General features: G+C 45.0%; 1 protein-coding gene across 2 annotated transcripts in view; it reads left to right on the forward strand.

Moving 5' to 3' along the window:
• The window catches only part of DAPK1 (death associated protein kinase 1), a 210994-nt gene that overhangs the window by 91493 nt on the left and 94933 nt on the right, over positions 1-24568 (forward strand). For both annotated transcript variants that reach the window (XM_055578982.1, XM_055578983.1), the window contains exon 3: positions 19676-19897. In XM_055578982.1, the coding sequence (XP_055434957.1) occupies positions 19676-19897 (222 nt within the window). The remainder of the gene's footprint in view (positions 1-19675; positions 19898-24568) is intronic.

Consider the following 24568-nt stretch of genomic DNA (forward strand, 5'->3'; position numbering starts at 1 on the left):
TCAATTCTTCAGCGCTCAGCTTTCTTTATAGTCCAACTCTCACATTTACACACAACTACTAGAAAAACCATAGCTTTGACTAGACGGACCTTTGTTGGCAAAGTAATGTCTCTGCTTTTTAATATGCTGTCTAGATTGGTCATACCTTTTCTTCCAAGGAGCAAGCTGCAGTCTCCATCTGCTGTGATTTTGGAGCCCACAAAAATAAAGTCTCTCACTGTTTCCATTGTTTCCCCATCTATTTGCCATGAAGTGATGGGACCAGATGCCATGATCTTAGTTTTCTGAATGTTGAGTTTTAAGCCAACTTTTTCACTGTCCTCTTTCACTTTCATCAAGAGGCTCTTTAGTTCTTCTTCTCTTTCTGCCATAAGGGTGGTGTCATCTGCATATCTGAGGTTATTGCTATTTCTCCCGGCAATCTTGATTCCAGCCTGTGCTTCATCCAGCCCGGCATTTCTCATGATATACTCTGCATATAAGTTAAATAAGCAGGGCGACAATATATAGCCTTGACATACTCCTTTCCCGATATGGAACCAGTCTGTTGTTCCATGTCCAGTTCTAACTGTTGCTTCTTGACTTGCATACAGATTTCTCAGGAGGCAGGTCAGGTGGTCTGGTATTCCCATCTCTTGAAGAATTTTCCACAGTTTGTTGTGATCCACATTGTCAAAGGCTTTGGCATATTTAAAAAGCAGAAGTAGATGTTTTTCTCGGAGAAAGCAATGGCAACCCACTCCAGTACTCTTGCCTGGAAAATCCCATGGACGGGGGAGCCGCATGGGGTGCCGTCCATGGGGTCACAGAGTCGGACATGACTGAAGCGACTTAGCAGCAGCAGCAGCAGCAGATGTTTTTCTGGAACTCTCTTGCTTTTTCAATGATCCAGTGGATGTTGGCAATTTGATCTCTGGTTCCTCTGCCCTTTCTAAATCCAGCTTGAATATCTGGAATTTTATGGTTCACGTACTGTTGAAGCCTGGCTTGGAGAATTTTCAGCATTACTTTGCTAGCATGTGAGATGAGTGCAATTGTGCAGTAGTTTGAGCATTCTTTGGCATTGCCTTTCTTTGGGATTGGAATGAAACTGACCTTTTCTAGTCCTATGGCCACTGCTGAGTTTTCCAAATTTGCTGACATATTAAGTGTGGCACTTTCACAGCATTATCTTTCAGGATTTGAAATAGCTCAACTGGAATTCCATCACCTCCACTAGCTTTGTTGGTAGGGATGCTTTCTAAGGCCCACTTGACTTCGCATTCCAGGATGTCTGGCTCCAAGTGGGTGTTCACACCATCGTGGTTATCTCAGTCATGAGGATCTTTTTTATATAGTTCTTCTGTATATTCTTGCCACCTCTTCTTAATATCTTCTGCTTCTGTTATGTCCATACCATTTCTGTCCTTTACTGTGCCCATCTTTACATGGTAAAGATGGTATCTCTAATTTTCTTGAAGAGATTTCTAGTCTTTCCCATTCTATTGTTTTCCTCAATTTCTTTGCATTGATCACTGATGAAGGCTTTCTTATCTCTCTTTGCTCTTCTTTAGAACTCCCCAGCCAAATAGGTTGGGGCCACTATTTTAGTAGCTACTGGTTGCCGAGTTCTTCGCTGTCAGATTGACAGGGATAATGTTATAGCTGGATCCCAGGCCTGAAGTTTTCCTGTGTTCCCTGTGTTCCCTGTCTTCATGGCAGGTCGATGATTATATTTCACATTTATGTTATTAATAATGGAAGCAAAAACAAGACCAGATCTTTCTCTACTCCCTTCCTAGACTTAATTTTGCTTTAATGCTTTGTCTGTGCTTTAGAAAATGTTATTTTTCTTGTGCATGATAAATATTGGTCTTAAATGATCAAAGTCACAATGTTAGCTTGAGACATTTGAGGCTTCTTTGAACTCAGGTAAACTTGAGTTAGAAACAGTCTCAAACAGCCTGAGAGTCTTTCCTCCATGGCTGTCCAAGAGATGGACCTATAATCATTCCAGGATGAGGTTGTTTCACAGAATTTGACCATCTAGTCATTCCTGCAGACATGAGACCAGAAAGACATCAGAATGATATTAGTTAGGGACCCAAAATGTGAAAATTGGCCATTTTTGTTCTTATGCTTTCCTTCTCTTCACCCTGAATATTTTAGTATTTCCTGAGTCCAATTGGTTAGTACCATCCTCATGTCCCAAAGTGTTCTGAAGCCAGCCGTCTTCATGGGGGATTCACTCAGCAGCCCATGTTCAAGATGGCTTTTCCAGAACAGGGTGGGGAAAAAAACTTGCATAAATAATTCCTCTCTTATTTCTCTAATAAGGTGATATATGAGCCTTGATACTAGTCTAAGAGATGTGATGGTTTTAAGCAACCATATACTATAATAGCACAGGTTTTTCATCTGTATGGAAGTACAGCATTCCTATGAAACCTCCTAAGCTGAAATAACATGAAGTGAAGCATACCCCTGCTTTCCAAAAGTTCACTTTATGCCACTTAGCTTTTATGAAAGACCTACATTAGTATGTGTTTTTGCTAACTGCAAGAAATGTGAAGGGTAACATAAATTTTTGTTTTCATTAAAGTATAAATCCTCTGTTTGCCTTTATGCTCTTTTCACACAGTTAGGAAGTGGCAAAGCCAGGATTCAAAACTAGGCCCTCTCTTCCCAAAGTTCGAGATACATGATGTCATGCAGATTTATCTGTCTAGATATTTAAGTTTTCATTTTGGAAGACTTCAATGCGCTGTTTCTAAATCCTGCTTAAAAGAATTCTTTCCCCTTTTTTGTCATTCCCTCTTAGAGACTGACTTGAACTTATTAGGGATCTTTGGACATAGACACAGGGATTTTGTTCCCAGCTCTGATATCACTTAAACATTTCCAATTATTAGCATTATATTTGTGTAATAGTATGGACTCTGTAAAACACAGTCACATCTTTTTACTTCTTTTGAGTCTTACAGCAGCCCTATAAGTTATGCATTGTTAATCTCGGTTGTGTATGTGTATGTGTGTGTGTGTGTGTTTAATTTCCAAAATGACCATGCTAAGGCTCAGGAAAGGTACTAAAGGATCAGCATTCCCACTGTTGCTGGATGGGAGAGTGGGGTCAGCTGCCTCCTGGCTGACCTGTCTTTCCTTCCCACAGTGCATTTCCACTCAGATTATTAATACTCTGTCATTTTGGAGAATTAAGTTTAAAGTACAGATGCATAAGTTTCCAGATAGAGTTGAGAGAAGTTGATGGCAATATGGAATTTATTTTGAGTTTCAGTCTGGGAAGATCATTAGTATAACAGAGATTCAGAAAATTCGTGAAGAAAAAATAGCATCATAGCATTTCAACTGTACTCAGTAATATGTTTTCTTTCAGTTAAGTGAGGAGTGCAGTGCCTTGATCTCTGCAACTCTAGAAACAGAGCATCTTAAGGTTGGAAGGAATTTAAGAGACCATGGTCAAGCCTCCCACTCATTGCTGGCAGATGGCCTGATTCCTCTTGACAAGCTTTCAAACACTGACAGTTCTCATGCCCAGAAGCAAAACCTCCCTATTGTCATGGTCCTCCCCTGACTGCCACCTACTCTGCCAGCATCTTTCCTACCAAGGGCAAGTGCCCAACATGGGGCACAGATTCATGCTGAGAGCAGGAGCACTGCACCCCTTTGGCACATTGGGACCACGTGCATGGGGTGGGCAGTGAGGTTACACTGTGCTTGTGCCATGTGTGGTCAGATAGAACCATCATCTGTTTTCTATATGAACTGCTATCCTGTAAGCTTGATTTCCTTGAACCTAACTATGGGGATTTCTATGTATTTCTCTTATGAATTTTATTATTAAGCCAGTTGGGATAATGTAGATTCTAGATTCTGTCAGTAAATACTGCCATTACTTTCTGTGTTATTTTAAAATGTGGTAAATATGCCTTCATCTGATACACTGAAAAATATCTTGTCTAGAACAGCGCTAAACTCGAGAGTCTTATGGCCTGCCAAAATCCACCACATGGTGATTCACCATTTCATCTACAAAAATATCATGAAAAATTATGTCAGAGGCCCTGCTAAAATCAAAACATTTTTTTGTCTATATCATTTCCCATTTTTGCTGATTTTATAATGCAGTTGGGACAGTGGGAAAGTTCTAGCTGATTATGCTGTTTTTTATTTGCTATTTTTAATTCCTCAGATCAATAGTTGATTCTCAATGTTTGCTCTGTACTAATAACAAGGTAATTGATCTTAGAGAGAGATCCAATTTGGTCATCTTTTGAATATCAATCCAGTATCACTCCTTATAATTTGTCCAAGGTTACCAGCAGTGATTTGAGATTGCTTCTGCCACACTGAGGTTTAACTTTCCTGTAGATTTGAATTTTTATTTTTTTATTTTTTTATTGTCTAGCCAGGCAGTCTTTTATCGTGTCTTTTCTAAACTCAAGCTTTGGTTACACTTTAGTACCATTTCCCCAGTCTTCTCTAAGGGAAGACAACTGGCCTCATATGAAAAAAATGAAAGCACAAGAGAATTAATTTTGTTTCCTACATGTCTGTTATACCATCAATTCTAATCAGCCATCTTTAGCCCTTTTCTATCCATCTTCTGTTAGATGTTGAAGGATTTTTTTCCAAATCTTAAGTTCTTTTAGGGTTCCTGTTGTATACAAATGAACTTATAAGCCTTGCCTTCTCATTTTCCCTTTTTTAGAAATCTCACTTCCTGGAGTTTGCAAATTGCATTGACCTTTCATGGGCCGATTACAAGTTGATTAATGACTATGAACAATTCATGTTTTAAAAATCTTTAGGTTGTGCTTTGATTAGGGAATTTCACCTAAAGTTATAGCCTAAAAGCAACTGCTTGGGAACAGCACTTGGCCTCAAGGAGACTGGGTGAATTCCAAGGAGTGTCAATAGCCCTATGAGAACTATAATATACCTCTGCTTTTCGAATGAATGTACATGATCAAATACACTGATTATCCCTTTGACAGTTTCTAAAGCAGGTGGGCCAGTTAGGACCTAGCACAAGGCTGAAGCCTAGTAAACAGTGGAGGAAAGTAAATGCACATGGACTGCCCAGGGCCACGAAATTCTTAAAGCAAATGATGAAACATAGTGTGTGATATTTTTAAATATTGCACCAACAGTTTTTCCATGTCCAGAAGGTCAGTGGAAGCGATCTAAATGGTTAAATGGTCAGCACATAAATTTAGGGTGACCCATCAGGTGATTGGATCAACATATTATTAATTCCAGAATTTTACTGAATGTACCATGTTGTGCTCTTGGCACTCAATAGTGTTAATCTTCAGGAAGAATCCTATACACGTGTGATGTAAACAACATTCTACAAGCTAATATATTGGTAGATCACTATGAAGAGGATTAAAATTCAGACTCTATAAGCTGATTCTTCTAGTTTTAATTCTTTGTGGTTCTAAACATAGCTAGTGATGTATCTTTCATAGACGCCTAACAGATCAGAGTAGCTGGAAAAACAGATTCTACTTCTGTGCCATTCACTTGCCTGTTAAATGGAAAGTCCATTCCAAACTGTGTACTGGGCTTCGGAGTACACAGCTACAGCTTTTTAGAGTTCACTGTCACCACGAGGCCACCCAGCCACACCTGAATCCAGCTACCCTCTCTTCTTGACCTGTTCTTGAACCCCCAGAAGTCAGTCCCTCGACTGGAAGTGGCCTAAGCAGGTGGCCCGGAGTGTCGCATGTAACCTCTGGTGCACCTGCCTAGGGGTCTTGGGTGTGTTTACTCCTGTTGGATTGTTCGCTGCTCCAGGCCTATAGTCGTGTTTCCTCTGTGCCTCATTACCTGCCTGCAAGTTGTGGATCTTTCAACGAAATAGCCTGGCCCAGGTGTCTCCTTGTTACCGCAAATAAGTACTGGCTTTTGATCCAAGTGGCAAAACAGTGAAGACCCTCAGGGGAGGAGTTCTGACAGCCTCACTCAGCTCTGCATAGTCCAAGGCCATCGGTGGGGCAGGGTGGGGGTTACACAGACCCTCAGTGCCCCCACTGCAGATGAGGAAGTGGGGGGAGGTTTTCTCACTAGCTCCTCTTACAGGGGCTGTTCCAGAGGTCAGCCCACAATGCCCCCTCCCCCACCCCCTTGCCTGCTAGAAAGTTAGGTTTCCAGCAGACAAAGCTTCTCAAGCCCCCTGTGCATGCTCACTCTGCTGCTGCTGCTAAGTCGCTTCAGTCGTGTCTGACTCTGTGCGACCCCATAGACGGCAGCCCACCGGCTGCACTGTCCCTGGGATTCTCCAGGCAAGAACACTGGAGCGGGTTGCCATTTCCTTCTCCAATGCACGAAAATGAAAAGTGAAAGTGAAGTCGCTCAGTCGTGTCTGACTCTTAGCGACCCCATGGACTGCAGCCCACCAGGCTCCTCTGTCCATGGGATTTTCCAGGCAAGATCCCTCTGAATGCAGGTTCCAAGTTTTCTTGGGAAGAGACGTCACAAAACGGCTGTGGGGTTTGAAGCCCCTGCTTCAGGAAGCATCATGTTCATGAATGTGAAGTGTGAATTAGTTTTCATTTTCTTTAATGTTTGACCTAAGACCTGATAAGTGACACCTGCTCCTCAGAAGTCTCCCTTCCTAGGAGAGGTAACGTCATCCGTGTGTCCGGGCTCCCAGCAGGGTGTTTACAGCCCTCCCAGCCTCCAGTGATAAGCTTTGTGTTTGCTCTGGTTCGGGGCTCCGGGGTGAGGTCGGCCCACATGGCAGGCTTCCAGAGAGTTCTGCTTCCACTGAGGGAATACTTAGCCTTCCCGGCAGCTCTGGTTTCTCTCTAACTTATCATCTTTCAGTTTTATCTGTGTGGCTCTCTTTCTGGGTAACTCCAGCAGTGAATTTCCCTGCCAGCCTATCCTTGCCTGGCCTGAAGTGACCCCCTCGGTCCTCTACTTGTTTTCTCCTCTCCCCAGACTTCCTCTGGGAGGTGAGTCCCCTCCTGACTCAGAGCCAAGGTGACAGATCTGTAGACCCCATGGGAGAGGGCTTGGCCAAGAGCACTGTGAAAGGACTCCTCCAGGCTAGGCTGACGGCCAGATAACCACTGGCTGCCCCAAAGAAGGCAAACCCTCAAGAAGCCGCTGCCCCAGTTTGTACTCAGTCTCCAGAGCCGGACAGGCCCGTGAGCAGTGTCTCTACAGCACATCCATCTATGGCTGCACTAAGAGCCACATCATGACAGCGTATTTGAATTTCTTGCAGGTCACTCAAGTCCAAACTCTTTACCAGTTACAGACCTGACTTCCTGGGATAAGACAGAGCTGATTCTCAAAGCAGGACAGAGGGTCCCAAACCTGCTCATGAAAACACATAGGCAAATAGTATTTCTAGCTAAACTGAGAGGGAAGACATGAAGCTAGTCAGGCATATTTGTTCAGCACCTGGAATACTCCAGAACTGAGCAGACTGCATGGTGGAGGGTGGTGGGGGTCATCCCACAGTTTCTATAAACGACATTTAATCTACGCAATTCAATGTAGTGTTTGCACAATTACAACCTGTACCCATCAGATGGCCAAACTGGTCCTTTCTCGTTACCTTGAGCTTGTTCCCTCATCTAGAAGCTCAGCATTTGGAAGGAATCTGCCTTTCTCTTTGGCTGAGGCATGAGGAACTTCAACTCAGCTCCTTGACTTCTGTCTCCCTGTGAAGATATATGAACCTTCTGCTCCCTTTTTCAGCCTTTTCCCCAAGAGCTGCTTGCTGAGTTGAGAATAGATCGTACTTTATGGCCCAGTTACCTTGAGCCCAGTAGTAGCTGGAGGGTTTTGCATGACACAGTCTGGAGGATCAAATAATAGGATTGGCCTGGGGAGTAGCTTGCTGAGGTTGGAGTGACTAAACAAGGGACAGACCTCTCTGAGCCTCAATGGGATATCCTGAGGGTCTCCTGCAACTCTGGCTGTCTGGGGCAAGAGGCCCCAATCTCCAGTCCCCTGACATGGTCACCGTTGATTAAATGTGCGAGTTGCTCCTGACGTGACACCTTCTCTTTGTAAAGGCATTTGATTCTCCATAAAACTGGACTGACAGGGCAATCCTGGAGGGATTTACTGTTTGGGAAGAACATTTGGAGTGTTGTTTGTTTTGTCTGGTCCATTGGAGCATCATTTAGATTGTAATTAAATGATACTTTTCCAATACTCATTTTCTTCTTTCCTTTTTCCTTTTCACTTTAAATGAAATGATACAAATGAACTTATTTACAAAACAGATACAGACTCACAGACTTAGAGAATAAATTTATGGTTGCCAGGTAGGGAGAATGGGGGAAGGGATGGTTAGGGAGTTTGGGATTGACATGTTCACACTGCTATATTTAAAACAGATAACCAACAAGGACCTACTCTACTCAATGTTATGTGGCAGCTTGGATGGGACGGGAGTTTAGGGGAGAATGGTTACATGTATATGTATGACTGAGTCCCTTTGCTGCCCACCTGAGACTGTCATAACATTGTTAATTGTCTGTGCCTGTGTGCGTGCATGCTCAGTCACTTCAGTCATGTTCAACTCTTTGTGACCCCATGGACTGTACCCCGCCAGGCTCCTCTGTCCATGGGATTATCCAGGCAAGAAGAATGGAGTGGGTTGCCATTTCCTCCTCCAGGGGACCTTCCTGACCCAGGATCAAACCCACGTCTCTTACAGCTTCTGCATTGGCAGGTGGATTCTTTACCACTGAGCCACCTGGGGAACCCTGTTAATTGGAGGCCCTGCTATACTCCCATATAAAGAAAAAGTTAAAAGAAACAAGCAAACAGTCATCAGGCTCCAAGTTTGCTCTCTGCCCAGCCCTGAGTTCGGTACCAGGGGTGGTGCTGAGCAGAGTGGATGAAGTCTCCCCCAGCCCTCAGCTCCAGCAGGATGTCACCTGCTTGGCATACTTCATCACGCAGTACTCACAGCTCTTTCATATAGAAATATTAACTTATAAAGTCTTGTAAATCCCCGTGGGTTGTAGGTTCCTTAAGTCACAGACTGGATCTGAATCAGGCCAAATGATTAGGTATGGCAATGAGTAATGCAAACCGAAGGGCGGCTCCCAGAACAAGATGGTTTTCTCTAGGCTCCTGCAAATCAAGTGCTGAGGAAGGCCATTCAGGACTCTTTGAGGCCTCCTTCCCACCACCACACTCTTCTCAGGGGTGGTGCTCATGGTCCATGGTGGCAGCAAGGACCCCAGAGCTCATCTGGAGTCATCATAAAGCAGATATCCCTGTGTTCTGCCTCGGCTCCCACTCTCCACACCTCCTCAGCCTGTTCTCAGTTGCCACGGAAAATACCCAACCCAACTGACCATCTGAAAGAAAAGGGAAACACCAGATTCCCTGCTAGTCTCTGGTGGTGCCAGGCGTCTATCAGGATGAAGACCACTGTGCATCTGCCTGCCCCCTGGGAGCAGCCCAGACCAGCAGCCAGGAGGAGGCGGGGAGCCCCAGGCCCAGGGTGGCGGGTGGCCTCCTCTTCCAGGCCTGACAAAGTGGATCCCCCACCCTTCTAATGGGCCAGAGCCCCGAAAGGATCTGAATCTCTGTGAACACCTCCATCAAGCTCTGCACTCAGCTCCCCCAGGCCTGTGAGCAGCATCATGCCTTAGGAAACACCTCTAAATGCAGCTCTGGGTTCAAAAGGAAAGGGAACTGCTGTCTGCAGACTCAGTCCCAGCTCTTAAGAATATAACTATTAACTGGAAGAGAAGACCAAAGCAAACTCTCCCAAGAAAACTGGATTTCACAACCAAGGAAAAAAAAAAAAAATATGGTTAACAACACCCTCCAACCTGCTAAAACACTGAATTCCATGCCCCCTTGGAGACAGAGGGTGGGGTCTGGTGAGTTCTCCATATAGAGGCCTGTTTTGTCTCTGTTTACCCGATTTTCCCTAAATGTGCTTTGCCATGAAACTTTCTCCATGAAAAAAATTTTAAAAAGAGTACCCTCTTTAAAAAAAATTTTTTTTTAATGATTGACTTACAATATTGTGTTAACTTCTGTTGTATAGCAGAGTGACTCAATTATACATATATGTATACATTCTCTTTCATAAATCTTTTCCATTATGGTTTATCACGGGATATTGAATATAGCTCCCCGTGCTAAATGTAGGACCTTGTTTTTATCCTTCCTGTGTATCCTAGTTTGCATCTGCTAATCCCAAACATAAGCTTCAGAGAGCCCACTTTGGGAAATGATCTTCTAGGTGGAGCTCAGACCTTCCCCCTCCAAAGAGGTATCCTGGGGACACATCAAGTTAACAGAGATACCTGCTGTTCTCTTTCTCATCTTCCTTATTTCTGGGTCCTCACCAGCTCTGGTTTGCTAGTTCCTTAATTATAAGGAGGCTGCTCCAGCCACCTGATACTCTGTGTATTTGGTTTCTTTGACCCACTGGCAGCCCCACACTTGTGTGGGAAGCCAGACCCTTGTCTGCCCTCCCTTAGGTCCTGGGTCTTGCCCCGTTCTCATAGGTGACTTCTCTGTGTCCTATCTTCTGGGAGGATGCTCCCTCCAAGGGGTCTGTCTCTGGTCTGAGCTCCCTTGCCCAGCGTGTAGCTCCCAGCGTACCCTTAGGCAGCACTTCCATTTTGCAGCTCACTCCTGACTCACATGTTGTCCTGGTTCCCAGGGTGACATGCTGCTGTTTATCCTCTTGGCAAACTGCTTCTCCCCTTCCGTGTCCTGGCAACCTGCTCTGTTTGCTCACTGGTGGGGGAACTCTTGTTCTCTAGATCATATGACTTTTTAACTGACCCATGGCAGCAGTTCAAAATAATTTTTGGAGGGTTTTTTGTTTTTAATAATAATAATAGTAATAAATAACCAACTTTGTTTCTTTGTAAAAAAAAAAAAAGTGGTTTCTCTTCCTGTCACACATAGCTTCTCGAAAGGCAGAAAGAGAGCAGTTCCAAGTGTGGGCTGCAGCACGGAAGCGTTCAGGAACTCAGACTTGGTGCTGAAGTACCAGGTTCCTATACTGGGTCATCATCTGCTGAAGTCTGCACAGCCAGTGGGTTGGGACGGAAGGGGAAGTTTCCACTGAATGAGGACCAAGTGCTTCCTCATCACCAGAGACTGCTACAGGTGATGTCCCTAGGGGTAGGTCCTGGGCGTCTGCATCACTCAGGATGGAGATTTGTAGCCATATGTTTACTGGGTCTTGCTGGAGAGTTTGGCAATTCCCTGGTGGCTCAGCTGGTAAAGAATCTGCCTGCAATGTGGGAAACCCAGTTTTGATCCCTGGGTCAGGAAGATCCCATGGAGAAGGGATGGCTACCCACTCAAATATTCTTGCCTGGAGAATCCCATGGACAGAGGAGCCTGGTGACAGAGGAGTCCATGGGATCGCGAATAGTCGGACACGACTGAGTGGCTGGAGACTTTGGGTCTTGTGCATTTCCCAGAGGGGACGTCCTGCTTCCCCAGAGAGACTGGGAAAAGTACGTTGGGGATGAGTACAGCTCAGCCAGAAATCTGCAGAGGCATTTTAGTGTGATCTTTGGGTTTTGTTGTCATCGGTTTGGGGTTTTGGCACAGAGGTCCCTCGTAAATGATGTAACACTTCCCTTGAAAGAGGGCGACTTGCTGCCAAGATGAGAAGCAGAGAACCTGAAAAGTGAGCCCGCACCTGCTGATGTAACAAGGGGGCTGTTTGTGTGGGGCCCCACCCCCACCCCGGGGGGCCAACTGCATGCAAAATGGTCCGGACACCCTCGCTCCTGTCCCCGGCTCTCCTTTAGGCTTGTCAGAGACACCGGTCACCTTCTGTCCCCTCCCCCTGTGCATTGAATCTTTTCTTCACATAGCTTCTGGGATCATCTGTTTTTAAAAAAAAATTTTTTTTAGTAGCTGTTCCACCTATCCATTGTTGTGAAACAAATGCCCCAAAACTTGGTAGCCTGAAACAACATTTTTTTAATGAACATAATGCTTCTGTGAGTGTTCTTGCTTGGGGGTCTCTCTCATGTGGTGGCACTGAGATGTTGGCTGGGGCTGGAGCCACCTGAAGACTCACCTGGCTGACTTTTTAGAGCTGCCCTCCAGTCAGCGGGAGCTATTAATGGGAACATGTCCACATGGCTTCTCCCAGCGTGGTGGCTGGGTTCCCAGAGGGAGCTAGCTCTCAAGAGTATGCATGCTGACAACCCAGGCAGAAGCCCCAGAGTCACGCTGCCATGTTCTAATGGTCAGACAAAGCTCAGATTCCAGGGGACATGGGATGGTGGGAAAGGCAGGACCACACCAAGCAAGAGCGTGAGCGACGGGAGATACAGCTGAGGTCATCTTTGCAAAATGCAGTCTGCTTCCCATCACCTGCATGCGTTGGTGCTCAGTCGCTTCAGTTGTGTTTGATTCTCTGCGACCCTACGGACTGGAGCCTGCCAGGCTCTTCTGTCCATGGGATTCTCCAGGCAAGAATACTGGAGTGGATTGTCATGTGTTCTTTCAGGGGATTTTCCCGACCCAGCAGTCGAACCCATTTCTCTTACCTCTCCTGCATTGGCAGGTGGATTCTTTACCGCTGATCTACCAGAGAAGCCCTCCCACCAGCTACTTAAAAATTCAGCATACAAAGCCACATGGTCTTTTATGCACCAACTGTGGAAAATCACATAGGTCCCATCCAAAATGAAAATAGCTTTGTTGAGTCCTGATGAGGGGGAAAATGTAGAGATTTAACACTTAGATTTCAAAGATGTTGTAAAGAAAACTGCCAAGAAGAAATTAGGTGCTGCTTTTCAGCCTCTGAAATACCACCCTCTTGGCTTCTTTGAGTGAGTGAGTGAAAGTCACCCAGTCGTGTCCGACCCTTTGCAACCCCAGGGACTATAAAGTTCATGGAATTCTCCAGGCCAGAATACTGGAGTGGGCAGCCTTTCCCTTCTCCAGGTGATCTTCCCAACCCAGGGACTGAACCCAGATCTCCTGTGTTGCAGGCAGATTCTTTACCAGCTGAGCCACCAGGGAAGCCCAAGAATACTGGAGTGGGTAGCCTTTCCCTTCTCCAGGCGATCTTCCCAACCCAGGGATTGAACCCAGATCTCCTGTGTTGCAGGCAGATTCTTTACCAGCTGAGCCACCAGGGAAGCCCAAGAATACTGGAGTGGGTAGCCTATCCCTTCACCAGGGGATCTTCTAAACCCAGGAATCAAACCAGGGTCTCCTGCATTGCAGGCAGATTCTTTACCAACTGAGCTATCAGTGAAGCCTCTTGGCTTCTTTAAGAAGTATGAAACTGAGCTAACATGTTAACTTGCATCCTTTTCATGTGCTTGAATGCTGTACTCACATGCATGACCTCATTTCATGTTGCCATTGAGGAAACCAAGGCTCAGCCAGCTCTCTGCTTTCCCACGTTGTTAGCAGGGTTGGGGCTGGCATTGCTCCATTCTGGGCAGGACCCTGGCTGTGAGGATCCCTCATTTCCCCACCACCACTTCCTCTTCTCTCAAGAATACCAGGCAGGCTCTTTCATGCCTCCCTGCCCTGGGTCATGCTCTTTTTCCTCTTGGAAGCCATCCCTCCAACACACAGTTTCTTCCTCTTTTGGCTGGAGCCCAGACTTCAGGACACTGCTTGGGTCTTCCAACCCCATCCTCTCCCCTGAAGTGGTCCCAAGGGGCCGTGTCCTTTCTGTGGCCCTTCCCACCTTACAGTGTTAACAAGCTTCTCTCTCCATTACTCTATAAGCTCTTTGGGGTTTTTATCGCCTGCCGTAAATGTGAATTATTATCAAATGCGAACTCATCCTTGAACAATCTTTTCTGTCACCTCACCTCTTGTTTAAGACCTGTAATTCCTGTATTCTAGCAGGATCTGTGTCTATGCCACTCTCAGAATGCAACTCTTCAAGAAAAATGTGCTTAATTGCTCAGTCATGTCTGACTCTTTGCGACCCCATGGACTGTAGCCTGCCAGGCTCCTCACCAGCACTAAAATTTTGCCAGAAGCTTGATATATGAATTCAAAAGTAAAAATCATTTTGTGTTAATTAAAAACTGTATTGCAAATCTTGGAAGGAGGGGAGAGATGGAACTAATTATAGACACAAATGCTTCATCAGTTGCATGTAATCCTTGTATGCTGACCTTGGGAATGAACCTTCTGTGGTTCTTTCTCAGTGTTAGCATCTTGCTTCCTAAGCTTACACATAAACAGGGTTTTCCTTTGGTCACAGAGCCCCCCTGAGCGTGTAAAAGCCATGGTTTTAGTTAATTAAACACTGTTTGAATTTTCAGTGAAGAGGAAGCTCCATTGCCCCAACTTACTTAACCACAAGGCCCCTCTCTTTGTCTTCCCCTTACAAAACTCTTTCCTGAGTGATGTTCCAGTCCTGTCTGTGACTTCACAGGAGGTGGCTTGTATCTCAGGCAGGATGGACACAAGCCCAGTATAGCAACTGTGCTCATTGAATAGAGCTCTGGAGGCAAATGCACTTGGGTTTGGCTCCAGTTCTCAATTATGCAACTTACTTGCTGAGTGATTTGGCACAATTTTAAAAATCTCTCTGAAGCTTGGTTTTCTCATTGATAGATGAGGTGGTGATAATGTGAATTTCATGTAAAATGCCTTGCATAGCATCCTGGATAAAGCTCATTGAATGACTGCCAGGGTATACTGTGTGAATTAGATATATTAATAAATAAGACAAGGAAATCAGATTGGAAATTAGATTGTTGTTGTTTAGTCAGTCATGTCCAAGTCTTTTGAGACCCCATGGACTTGTAGCCCGCCAGGCTCCTCTGTCCATGGGATTTCCCAGGCAAAACTACTGGAGTGGGTTGCCATTCCCTTCTCCAGGGGATCTTCCCGACCCAAGGATTGAACCCGTGTCTCCTACATTGGCAGGTGAATTCCTTACCACTGAGCCAACAAGAAAGCCTCCAAAATTAGATTAGGTTATTTTATTGAAGTTTTGGTCCTTTTAGCCAAAGTTTTTTCTTTTTAATGAAATTTGTGATTATGTTTGAAACACTTTTTTTTTTTTTTAGTAGATAACTCTTATATAGCTGGGATGGCTCTTGTCTTTATATGCATCTGACCACTGGTGGTTAATAAACATTACCTTAAATGGAAAGTTTTCATTTGAAAATGAGTGTGGCTGGCTGTACCTAATGTAATAAACTGTCAGTTATTAGATGACAGAGAATGTTATGAAAAAAAACAAAAAACAAAAAATGACACATGGTCAGTGCTCGTCATGGTAGTTAATGTTCTATAAATTCATCACAAACACGGACTTAGTGGATACAGAACCAGTGGTCCTGGAGGAAATACAGAGTTAGGGTCCTGTGAGCGGGTCACATTTTTACCAATAGATCAGCACATAACCTTGTCTGTTGTGTTTCTGTTTAAAGGCACCTTATTATATGTATATAGTCGATGCACTAATGTTGATCTCATGGCCAACAGCACTATATCTCATGCCAAGCGTGGCTTGTCTAACACGTGTTTTCTCTGTAAGGCACACCATAGCCTCCATGCTTAATGAACACTGGACAGCTCTTCAATACCATGCTTGGGGGCCATTTTAAATAGTGAAATCATGAAGAAAAAGCATAAAATGCAAAATGGAACTGAAAACACGGCACTGAACAGACTATGAAAAGGACACTGTTGTCAGTGTGAGAGCTGAAACAAGGAGGCAGAGCGTGCCCTTGACCGAGCTCAGCTGGGAACACGCATGTCTGACCACGTCTGGTCATTTGTGGTCAGATCCACAAATGACCACGAAAGTACTATGAGTATTGAGTTTTTTAGATTACAAACAAAATTGTAAGGAGTAAGTGAATTTGCAAATAAAGATCCTGGAGAAAATAAGGATTGCCTGTACTCTGTCTTGTCAAGTTTAAATGTTTCTGTTTTCTAGTAAGGAAGCTATGTTCCCCATCCACTGCCTGTGTGGGTATCAGTCACTGAGGTGCCTCGTGTGTTTGTCACAGGACTGGGGTGGGCTGGAGCGACAGCCAGTCCCCTAGGTGGCAGGTGGCCTGGCTTCTCTGTGTGTTTGCTCTCCTCCTACCCCGGAAGCTGGATCAGGAAGGGAAAGTTGGGAGCAGCAGTTAACCAATAGTCCAACGGGAATTAGGTCTCGCAAAGCAAATCACTGTGCTTGAGACAAGTGTCTTCTCCGAGGAGTCTGTCCTCAGCCTGCTAAGGTGCCACAGAGGGGTGTGAGGTGCCCTGTGGACTCGGGGATGCAGCATTCACTGGAGCAAAGGGATGGGGAGGCAGATTGTTGAAGAATGGGTGATAAATAAGGAAAAGTGTCTTTAAAGAGGTGGCATTGAGATAGATCTAGAAAGTGTTTCCCCAAATTGTTCTACACTCTCCTCTGACATCCTGCAGCCAAAGTTAGCTCAGATGCTAGCATGCTGCCATGGGGGGCACTAGAATCACATCTTCTCCTGTGCGGGGGCCTCTCCCACCTTCAGACTGCTCATGAGAGGACCCTGAAGTGTGACCGAGGGGTCAATGGTTTGGTGAGGGAATGGGTTCTAGATATTAGCTACAAACCTGGGCGACACGGTCATCTTAGATGTGTGCACACACTCTTGGCCTTGAAACACAGGGTGTTCAGAACCACACTTGAATTTAGCCTTAGGGTTGGGAACCTGATGCTCTCACTTCCCATAACTGAAAGCATCGAATGCCAACATGGAACATTTGGCTGTGAAAATCTTTGATTTTAGGCTTGCATTTAAAATACCTTGTGGCTCTCCTGATGACTTTTTTTCCCTTTGGCTCTTTGTTTTTGTTTTTTTAAAGCAATGTGATTCAAGTCACTGAGTTTGCCTTAAGCCTGCCTGACGAGTGGCTGTGACTGCCAGACGCATGCATGGGCCCAGCTCCTAGAATCATGTGTTGCTGTGGGTCAGAGGTCCTTGGCTGGGCTGAGTCCTGGGGCCCCTTGAGAATGCTTAGTGGGGAAGTGGTACTGTATTTTTGAGGACAGAGGTTACAAGCACCACTTCACTGGCTTCTGGAAAGCTAACGTTGTTTTGTATTCAGGCTGTTTTTCCTCTTTTCTCCATAAGCCCCATCTCTGCAGCCCACCCCTCACCCCCTACCAGAGGGAAAGCCCAGTGTTCCACTCCCCAGGGAAATCAGAAAATGATTGTAATAAAGTCATAACATTTCCCATGACTCTTTAAGGTTGTAAGCTTACAGGCAGTAGGAGCTAGTGTTCTGATGTGATTTATTCTTCAGCATCTCTGCGATTCTGCTGACCGGGGAAAGAAAGTATTAATAACCTGTCATGCAAAAAAATTGGCACTGCTATAAAAATACTTCTTCACTATGTGTTTTTATCTTCATGGGCCTCCCACTGCCAAAGTAAATGAGTAATGTTTTAATGTATCCATTCTTTAACATCAAAATATTAGCCTTAACTTGATTTTTCTGTCTTCCTTTTGTTTTCATGTGAGGAGAATAAATCTAGCAAAGAAAAACAGTGATAATTCTCCACATAACAGTTCCCCAGAAGGTGCTCAGAAATGTGCCCATCCTGTGATGGCTGGATTGGCCCTTGGCACTCGGGTGCTAGGGAGGAAGTGAGGGTCCCAGCACTGACATAGGAAGCACCTTTCCATTGTGTTTCACTTACTTTAAGGATATACTACTTGCTTCTCCTCTGCTTACATGGTCACTTTACTATTTTGTGTCAAGCTCTGTTATTGTATTCTTTTATTGCAAAGCGTAGGACACGACTTAGCAACAGCATATGGGTAGAAGGCTCTGCTGTCGAATTTAGGATGCGTTCCTCTGCAAGAAATAAAAAACCCAAACTGGCTTTAGCAGTAAAGGGAATTTAATTGGCTTGTGTTGCTGAAAGTCTAAAGGCAGACGACTTCAGGCTAGGGTTGATCCAGCCCCTCCACAGGGTTACCACAGACCTGTTTTCTTTCCTTTGACCGGTTGTGCCTCTGCTTTAGATCAGGAGTGGCCCCAAGATGACTGGCAGCAGCTCTGGGAGGGAGGAGGGTCAAAGTGTCTTAACAAAAATCTTTGTCTTCACATTCTCCAAAAAAAAGAATATAGTGCACAAATTGGATTAGTCTAGGTCACAAGAACCATATCTATGGTTGGGGGTGGACCTTGGCTTCCCAGAACCAAAAACCCTGGAGGTAGATATTTTGGGAAAAGAAGAGGAGAGAGGTGATACTGAAGAAGCATCCAACAAATGTCTAAGTGCATATGACTTATCAGTCCCTGAAGTATGAACAAAACATATAGAGGCAGACTTGGACATTGCAGGTTCAGTTCCAGACCACGTCAATAAAGCAAAGATTGCAATAAAGTGAGTCAAAAATAACTACATAAAAAAGTCGCACACTGTACTGTAGTCTCGTAGGTGTGCAATAGCGTTAAACCTTTAAAAAAAAAAGAAAACAAGATAGATACCTTAATTAGAAAATATTTCATTGCAAAAAATTGCTCACTATCATCTGAGCCTTCAGCAAGTTGTAATCTTTTCTCAGGGATAACATCAAAGATCACTGATCTCAAACTACTGTAACAAATATAATAATCATGAAAAAGTGTGAAATACTGCAAACAGAGACATGTGAGCAAATGCTATTGGAAAAATGGAGCAAATAGGTTTGCTCAATACTAGATTGCTGCTGCTGCTGCTAAGTCACTTCAGTTGTGTCCGACTCTGTGCGACCCCATAGATGGCAGCCCACCAGGCTCCCCCGTCCCTGGGATTCTCTAGTATGCTACAGACCTTCAAATTGTAAAAACTATCTGTGAAGCGCATAAAGTAAAGCCCAATAAAATGAGGTATTACTTGTGTTTTTGTTGTTGTTGATGTGTTTCAATTAATAAGTATTTGTGCTTCCCTAGTGGCTCAGACGGTAAAGCATCAGCCTGCAATGCAGGCTGGGTCAGTCCCTGGGTCAGGAAGATCCCCTGGAGAAGGAAATGGCAACCCACTCCAGTATTCTTGCCTGGAGGATCCCATGGACAGAGGAGCCTGGCAGGCTACAGTCCATAGGGTCACACAGAGTTGGACGTGACTGAAGTGACTTAGTACGTGCTAGAAATACATCACTGAAGGCAGGACCCTGTATATTTCTGCCATTTCCTTGATCCCGACCCCTTGCTTTCCTAGAATACAGGACAAGAACAAGGAAGTGAGGCCCAATGGGAGGGAACTCCTTCCTGTGGCCCCTGAATCTGAAATGGAGGAGAAGGAGGAGAACAGAGAAATGGAGGTGTTATTATCCATTTAATAAAATGTGATTCAAGAAAGGAAATTATATTCTTTGCAGCATTGTTCATAAAGAAAGAGGCTTAAATTAATGGAGCCAAATTATAAGAAGAAATTTCTCTATTGAATTTATTAATTTCCCACAATTTGGACTTCCTTATTTACAATCCTATTGTTCCCCCCACCCACCGCCGTGGGACCACATTCTTGCCCAAACCTGGGTTTTAGTGAACAATAAAGAACATATATCCCCTGGAGGAGGGCATGGCGACCCACTCCAGTATTCTTGCCTGTAGAATCCCATGGACAGAGGAGACTGGCGGGCTACAGTCCGTGGGGTTGCAGACAGTGGGACACGACTGAGGGACTAAGTGCAGCACACAAAGAACATGTGAATGACCCGGGACCTCTTCCTTCACTCTGCAGTGGGCAGTTTGCCGTCGTGAAGAAATGCCGTGAGAAAAGCACCGGTCTACAGTATGCCGCCAAATTCATCAAGAAAAGGAGGACCAAATCCAGCCGACGGGGCGTGAGCCGCGAGGACATCGAGCGGGAGGTCAGCATCCTGAAGGAGATCCAGCACCCCAACGTCATCACCCTGCACGAGGTTTACGAGAACAAGACGGACGTCATCCTGATCCTGGAACTGTGAGTGCTGTGCTGGGGCGGGGGAGGGGCACTGCCGGCTCCCAGCGGCCGGACAGCACAGCCACCAGCCTGGACCCTCCTCGGGGACCACTCGGCCTTGCTGAGTTGGAGAACTGGGGTGTGCGGCCTGCCCTGAGGCCCAGCTGCAGTTGTCTGGAGTAGGTCTGCAGTAGCTTCCACCCATGTGGTCGCACTTGGTTTGCCAGTGGGCCCCGGGTCTTGAGTTCTTCCTTGTTTGTCATGAGATCGTCTGTGTTTTAAGTTTCATGCTAAGCTTTAGGCTTAAGAGCATATGCTCTTCTCCTCTCACACTGTTCCTCTGCCTTCCCTCTGTTTTCCTACTTCTGTTTTTCTCTTCTTTTTTTTTTTTTAATACTTTTAATTTATTTTTTTGGCTGTGCCACACAGCATGCAGGATCTTAGTTCCCCGACCAGGAACCCATGCCCTCCTGCAGTGGAAGCATGGAGTCTTCACTACTGGACAGCCAGGGAAATCTGTCTCTTATCTTTCTTTCTCTCTTCTCTTTCCCTCTGTCTTATACGCACCTCATTTTTAACTGTTGAAACTGTCGACACTCATTATATGAAAGGGTGAGATTGAAGCAGAATCACTCAGGGGTGACTGCAGGACTTGTTGTTAAAGCGTTCTGCTGATTTTCTCAGGCACACCCTGTCTGTCGGATGTTACTGTGGGAAACTGACTATAGTTCGTTGTTCTATGATGTGTCCCAGTCCCTGGCCCCCTGCCTGAGGGCCCCGCTCCCTATGATGAATTCAGCAACCAACATGGGCTGGTGGGAGAGGAGAGGAAGTCATCCAAGAACATGCAGCTGGGAGTGTCTCTGGACAGTTTGGGTGGAGGACACACATCATCACCCTGGGGGCTGAGGGAGGGATGGATCGCACAATCCTGGGTGGTTCTTAGTGATGACAGGCCCCACCCGTTTCCTGGAGCCTCTGAAATTCAGATGTACCCTTTTGCCAGCCCAGCAGCTCCCCCTTATTTGCAGATCTCTCAGGGCTAAGAGGTGATTTTTGAGACCAGAGAAGGTGGAAGTGAGGGGAGGTATACAGAGGGCTTGGCACCTCACTGTGGGGACCTGTGCTTTGCAGTCAGAAGGGCCTGGGATGCCCACTGCTTCTTGTCTCAACACTGGGCTCTGAGCACATTCTTTTATGCATCTGAACAGGAACCTTCTTAACTATAAATTGGGATCAATTAATACTGATTAATAATGAGATATAATTAATATTATATTAATAATTAATAATGAGATATGTGAGATGAGAATATAAACATAGCTAGCAAAGTGTCTGGCTCATTTGTTGTCGTTCAGTCGCTCAGTCATGTCCGACATTTTGCAACCCCATGGACTGCAGCACGCCAGGCCTCCCCGTCTTTCACCACTTCTCGGAGTTTGCTCAAACTCATGTCCATTGAGTCAGTGATGCCATCCAACCATTTCATCCTGTATTGCACCCTTCTCCAGCCCTCAATCTTGCCCAGCATCAGGGTTTTTCCAGTGAGTCAGCTCTTAGCATCAGGTGGCCAAAGTATTGGAGCTTCAGCTTCAGCATCAGTCCTTCCAATGGATATTCAGGGTTGATTTCCTTTAGGACTGACTGGTTTGATCTCCTTGCTGTCTCAAGAGTCTTCTCCATGGATGTGTTTCTGGGAAGTTCTCAGCCTCGGCACTGGTGACATATTGGGTTGCATAATCATTCAGGGGACTGTCCTGTGCATTGTGGGATGTTTATCAACATCTCTGGCTTCTACCCACCAGAGAGCATCCTCTCCTCTAGCTGTCACAATTAAAAAATGCCTCCAGATGTTACCACATGTCCCCTGGGTACAGACTCTTCCCCTCTCCCCCATTGAGAACTACAGCATTAAAGGAAGAGCAGGACTCTAAGAGCACAGAGGATTAGAGGGCTGCTCAGGGTTCAGCAGAAAAAAGAGAGGAATCAGAGTGTAATCTTTGCTGTGACTTTGTATGGTGATGTGAAAACTAGACAGACCCGAGATCAAAATCCAGAGCAAATCCTTTCCCATCTATGTTCTATGCTGTGCTTAGTCACTCAGTTGTGTCCAACTCTTTGCAACCCCATGGACTGTAGCTCCTCCTTCTATAGGGATTCTCCAGGCCAGAATACTGGAGTGGGTTGCCATGCCCTCCTCCAGGGAATCTTCCCAACCCAGGGATTGAACCCAGGTCTCCTGTGTTGCAGACAGATTCTTTACCATCTGAGCCACCGGGTAAGCTCAAGAAAACTGGAGTGGGTAGCCTATCCCTTCTTCAGGAGAACTTCCCAACCCAGGAATTGAACCAAGTTCTCCTGCATTGCATGGAGATTCTTTACCAGCTGAGCAACCCAGGAAACCCTTACCATATATCTCTAAACCTAAATTTTCTCCCTTAAGGCTGTTGTCAGAGATCATAAATGCAAAGTTCCTGGGAAAGAAATTATATAGATCACAACTGTTCTGCCGTTTCAGAGAATTATTAGGTAATGCCTGGTAACTCAGCCTGCCCAGGTGGCTCAGTGGTAAAGACTCTGCTTGCCAATGCAGGAGCCACAGAAGACATGGGTTTAATCCTTGGGTCAAGAAGATCCCTTGGAGAAGGAAATGGCAACCCACTCCAATATTCTTGCCTGGGAGATCCCATGGACAGAGGAGCCTAGCAGGCTATATAGTCCATGGGGTGGCAAAAGAGTCAGACATGACTGAGCAACTGGGCATGCCTGCATGCCTAGTAATTCAAGAATGTCATTTGCTCCCTTTGTGTATCAGAATGTACAAATGATGGTGAGGTGTTACTGTTACCTGTGTGTGTATATTCTGAGTTCAACTTCTGTTGACTGACTCCCAGTTCATAGAAATTTTCCATTAGATGCATTTATCCTCTGCATAAAGTGAATGACATGCAATTTCTTTAGCCACTTGTTTTAAAATTATTATACAGTAAATTTGATGTTGGAGGAGAGTTGTATAATTCTATGAAAGGTAACATGTGTGTAGATTTGTATAACCACCTCCCAAACCAGGATTCAGAATAGTCCATTTGCCCCCAAAATGCCCTTGTACTCACCCCTTAGAGTCACACCCACCTTCCACTCCATACCCTCTGGTGGTTGCTGAGCCATTCTCTATCACTATAGTTTTGTGTTTTCAAAAATTATTTAAGTAGACCTATATTCAATCTTTTGAGACCAGTTTCTTTCACTCAACATAATGCTTTTGAGATTCAAGTATGAGTCAGTTTCTCATTTTTAATCCTGAATAGTATTCCATTGTATGCTGTTTTTTAATTTGTTCACCCATTAAAGGACATTTGGGTTGTTTCTAGTATGTGGTGATCATGAATAAAGCTACTGTAAATATTCACATACAGATGTGTGTGTGGATGTAAGTTTTCATTTATTTGGGGTAAGTACAATGGAGTGGGATTTCTGGGTCACGTAATGAGTACATTTAACTCTATAAGAAATTGCCAAACTTTTTTCTAATGTGGCTGCACCAGTTTACAGCCTTTCCAGAAATGGGTTGGAGTTCTAGTTCCATCAGCCCTTTTTATTGTCAATATCTGTTTCTAATTGTAGCCATTCAGTCAGGTGCATAGTGCCACACAGCTCTACATAGTTCATTGTGCAGTGATCTTGAATATTGCATAGAAGCCTGGAATGTTAGGTCCATGAATCAAGGCAAATTGGAAGCGGTCAAACAGGAGATGGCAAGAGTGAACGTCAACATTTTAGGAATCAGCAAACTAAAATAGACTGGAATGGGTGAATATAACTCAGATGACCATTATAACTACAACTGTGGGCCAGAATCCCTAGAAGAAATGAAGTAGCCATCATAGTCAACAAAAGAGTAAGAAATGCAGTACTTGGACGCAATCTCAAAAATGACAGAATGTTCGTTTCCAAAGCAAACCATTCAATATCAAGGTAGTCAAAGTCTATACCCCACCCAGTAATTCTGAAGAAGCTGAAGTTGAAAGGTTACTTTGCCAACAAAGGTCTGGCTAGTCAAGGCTATGGTTTTTCCTGTGGTCATGTATGGATGTGAGAATTGGACTGTGAAGAAGGCTGAGCGCCGAAGAATTGATGCTTTTGAACTGTGGTGTTGGAGAAGACTCTTGAGAGTCCCTTGGACTGCAAGGAGATCCAACCAATCCATTCTGAAGGAGATCAGCCCTGGGATTTCTTTGGAAGGAATGATGCTAAAGCTGAAACTCCAGTACTTTGGCCACCTCATGTGAAGAGTTGACTCATTGGAAAAGACTCTGATGCTGGGAGGGATTGGGGGCAGGAGAAGGGGACGACAGAGGATGAGATGGCTGGATGGCATCACTGACTCGATGGACATGAGTCTGAGTGAACTCCGGGAGTTGGTGATGGATAGGGAGGCCTGGCGTGCTGCGATTCATGGGGTCGCAAAGAGTCGGACACAACTGAGTGACTTATCTGATCTGATCTGATCTGATGAAGACCTACAAGGCTTTCTAGAATTAACACCCAAAAAAGATGTCCTTTTCATTATAGGGGACTGGAATGCAAAAGTAGAAACTCAACAAACACCTGGAGTAACAGACAAGTTTGGCCTTGGAGTACAGAATGAAGCAGGGCAAAGGCTAGTAGAGTTTTGCCAAGAGAACACACTAG

Source organism: Bubalus kerabau, chromosome 4 (genome assembly GCF_029407905.1).
Source record: "Bubalus kerabau isolate K-KA32 ecotype Philippines breed swamp buffalo chromosome 4, PCC_UOA_SB_1v2, whole genome shotgun sequence".
In the NCBI taxonomy this organism is placed as follows: Eukaryota; Metazoa; Chordata; class Mammalia; order Artiodactyla; family Bovidae; genus Bubalus; species Bubalus kerabau.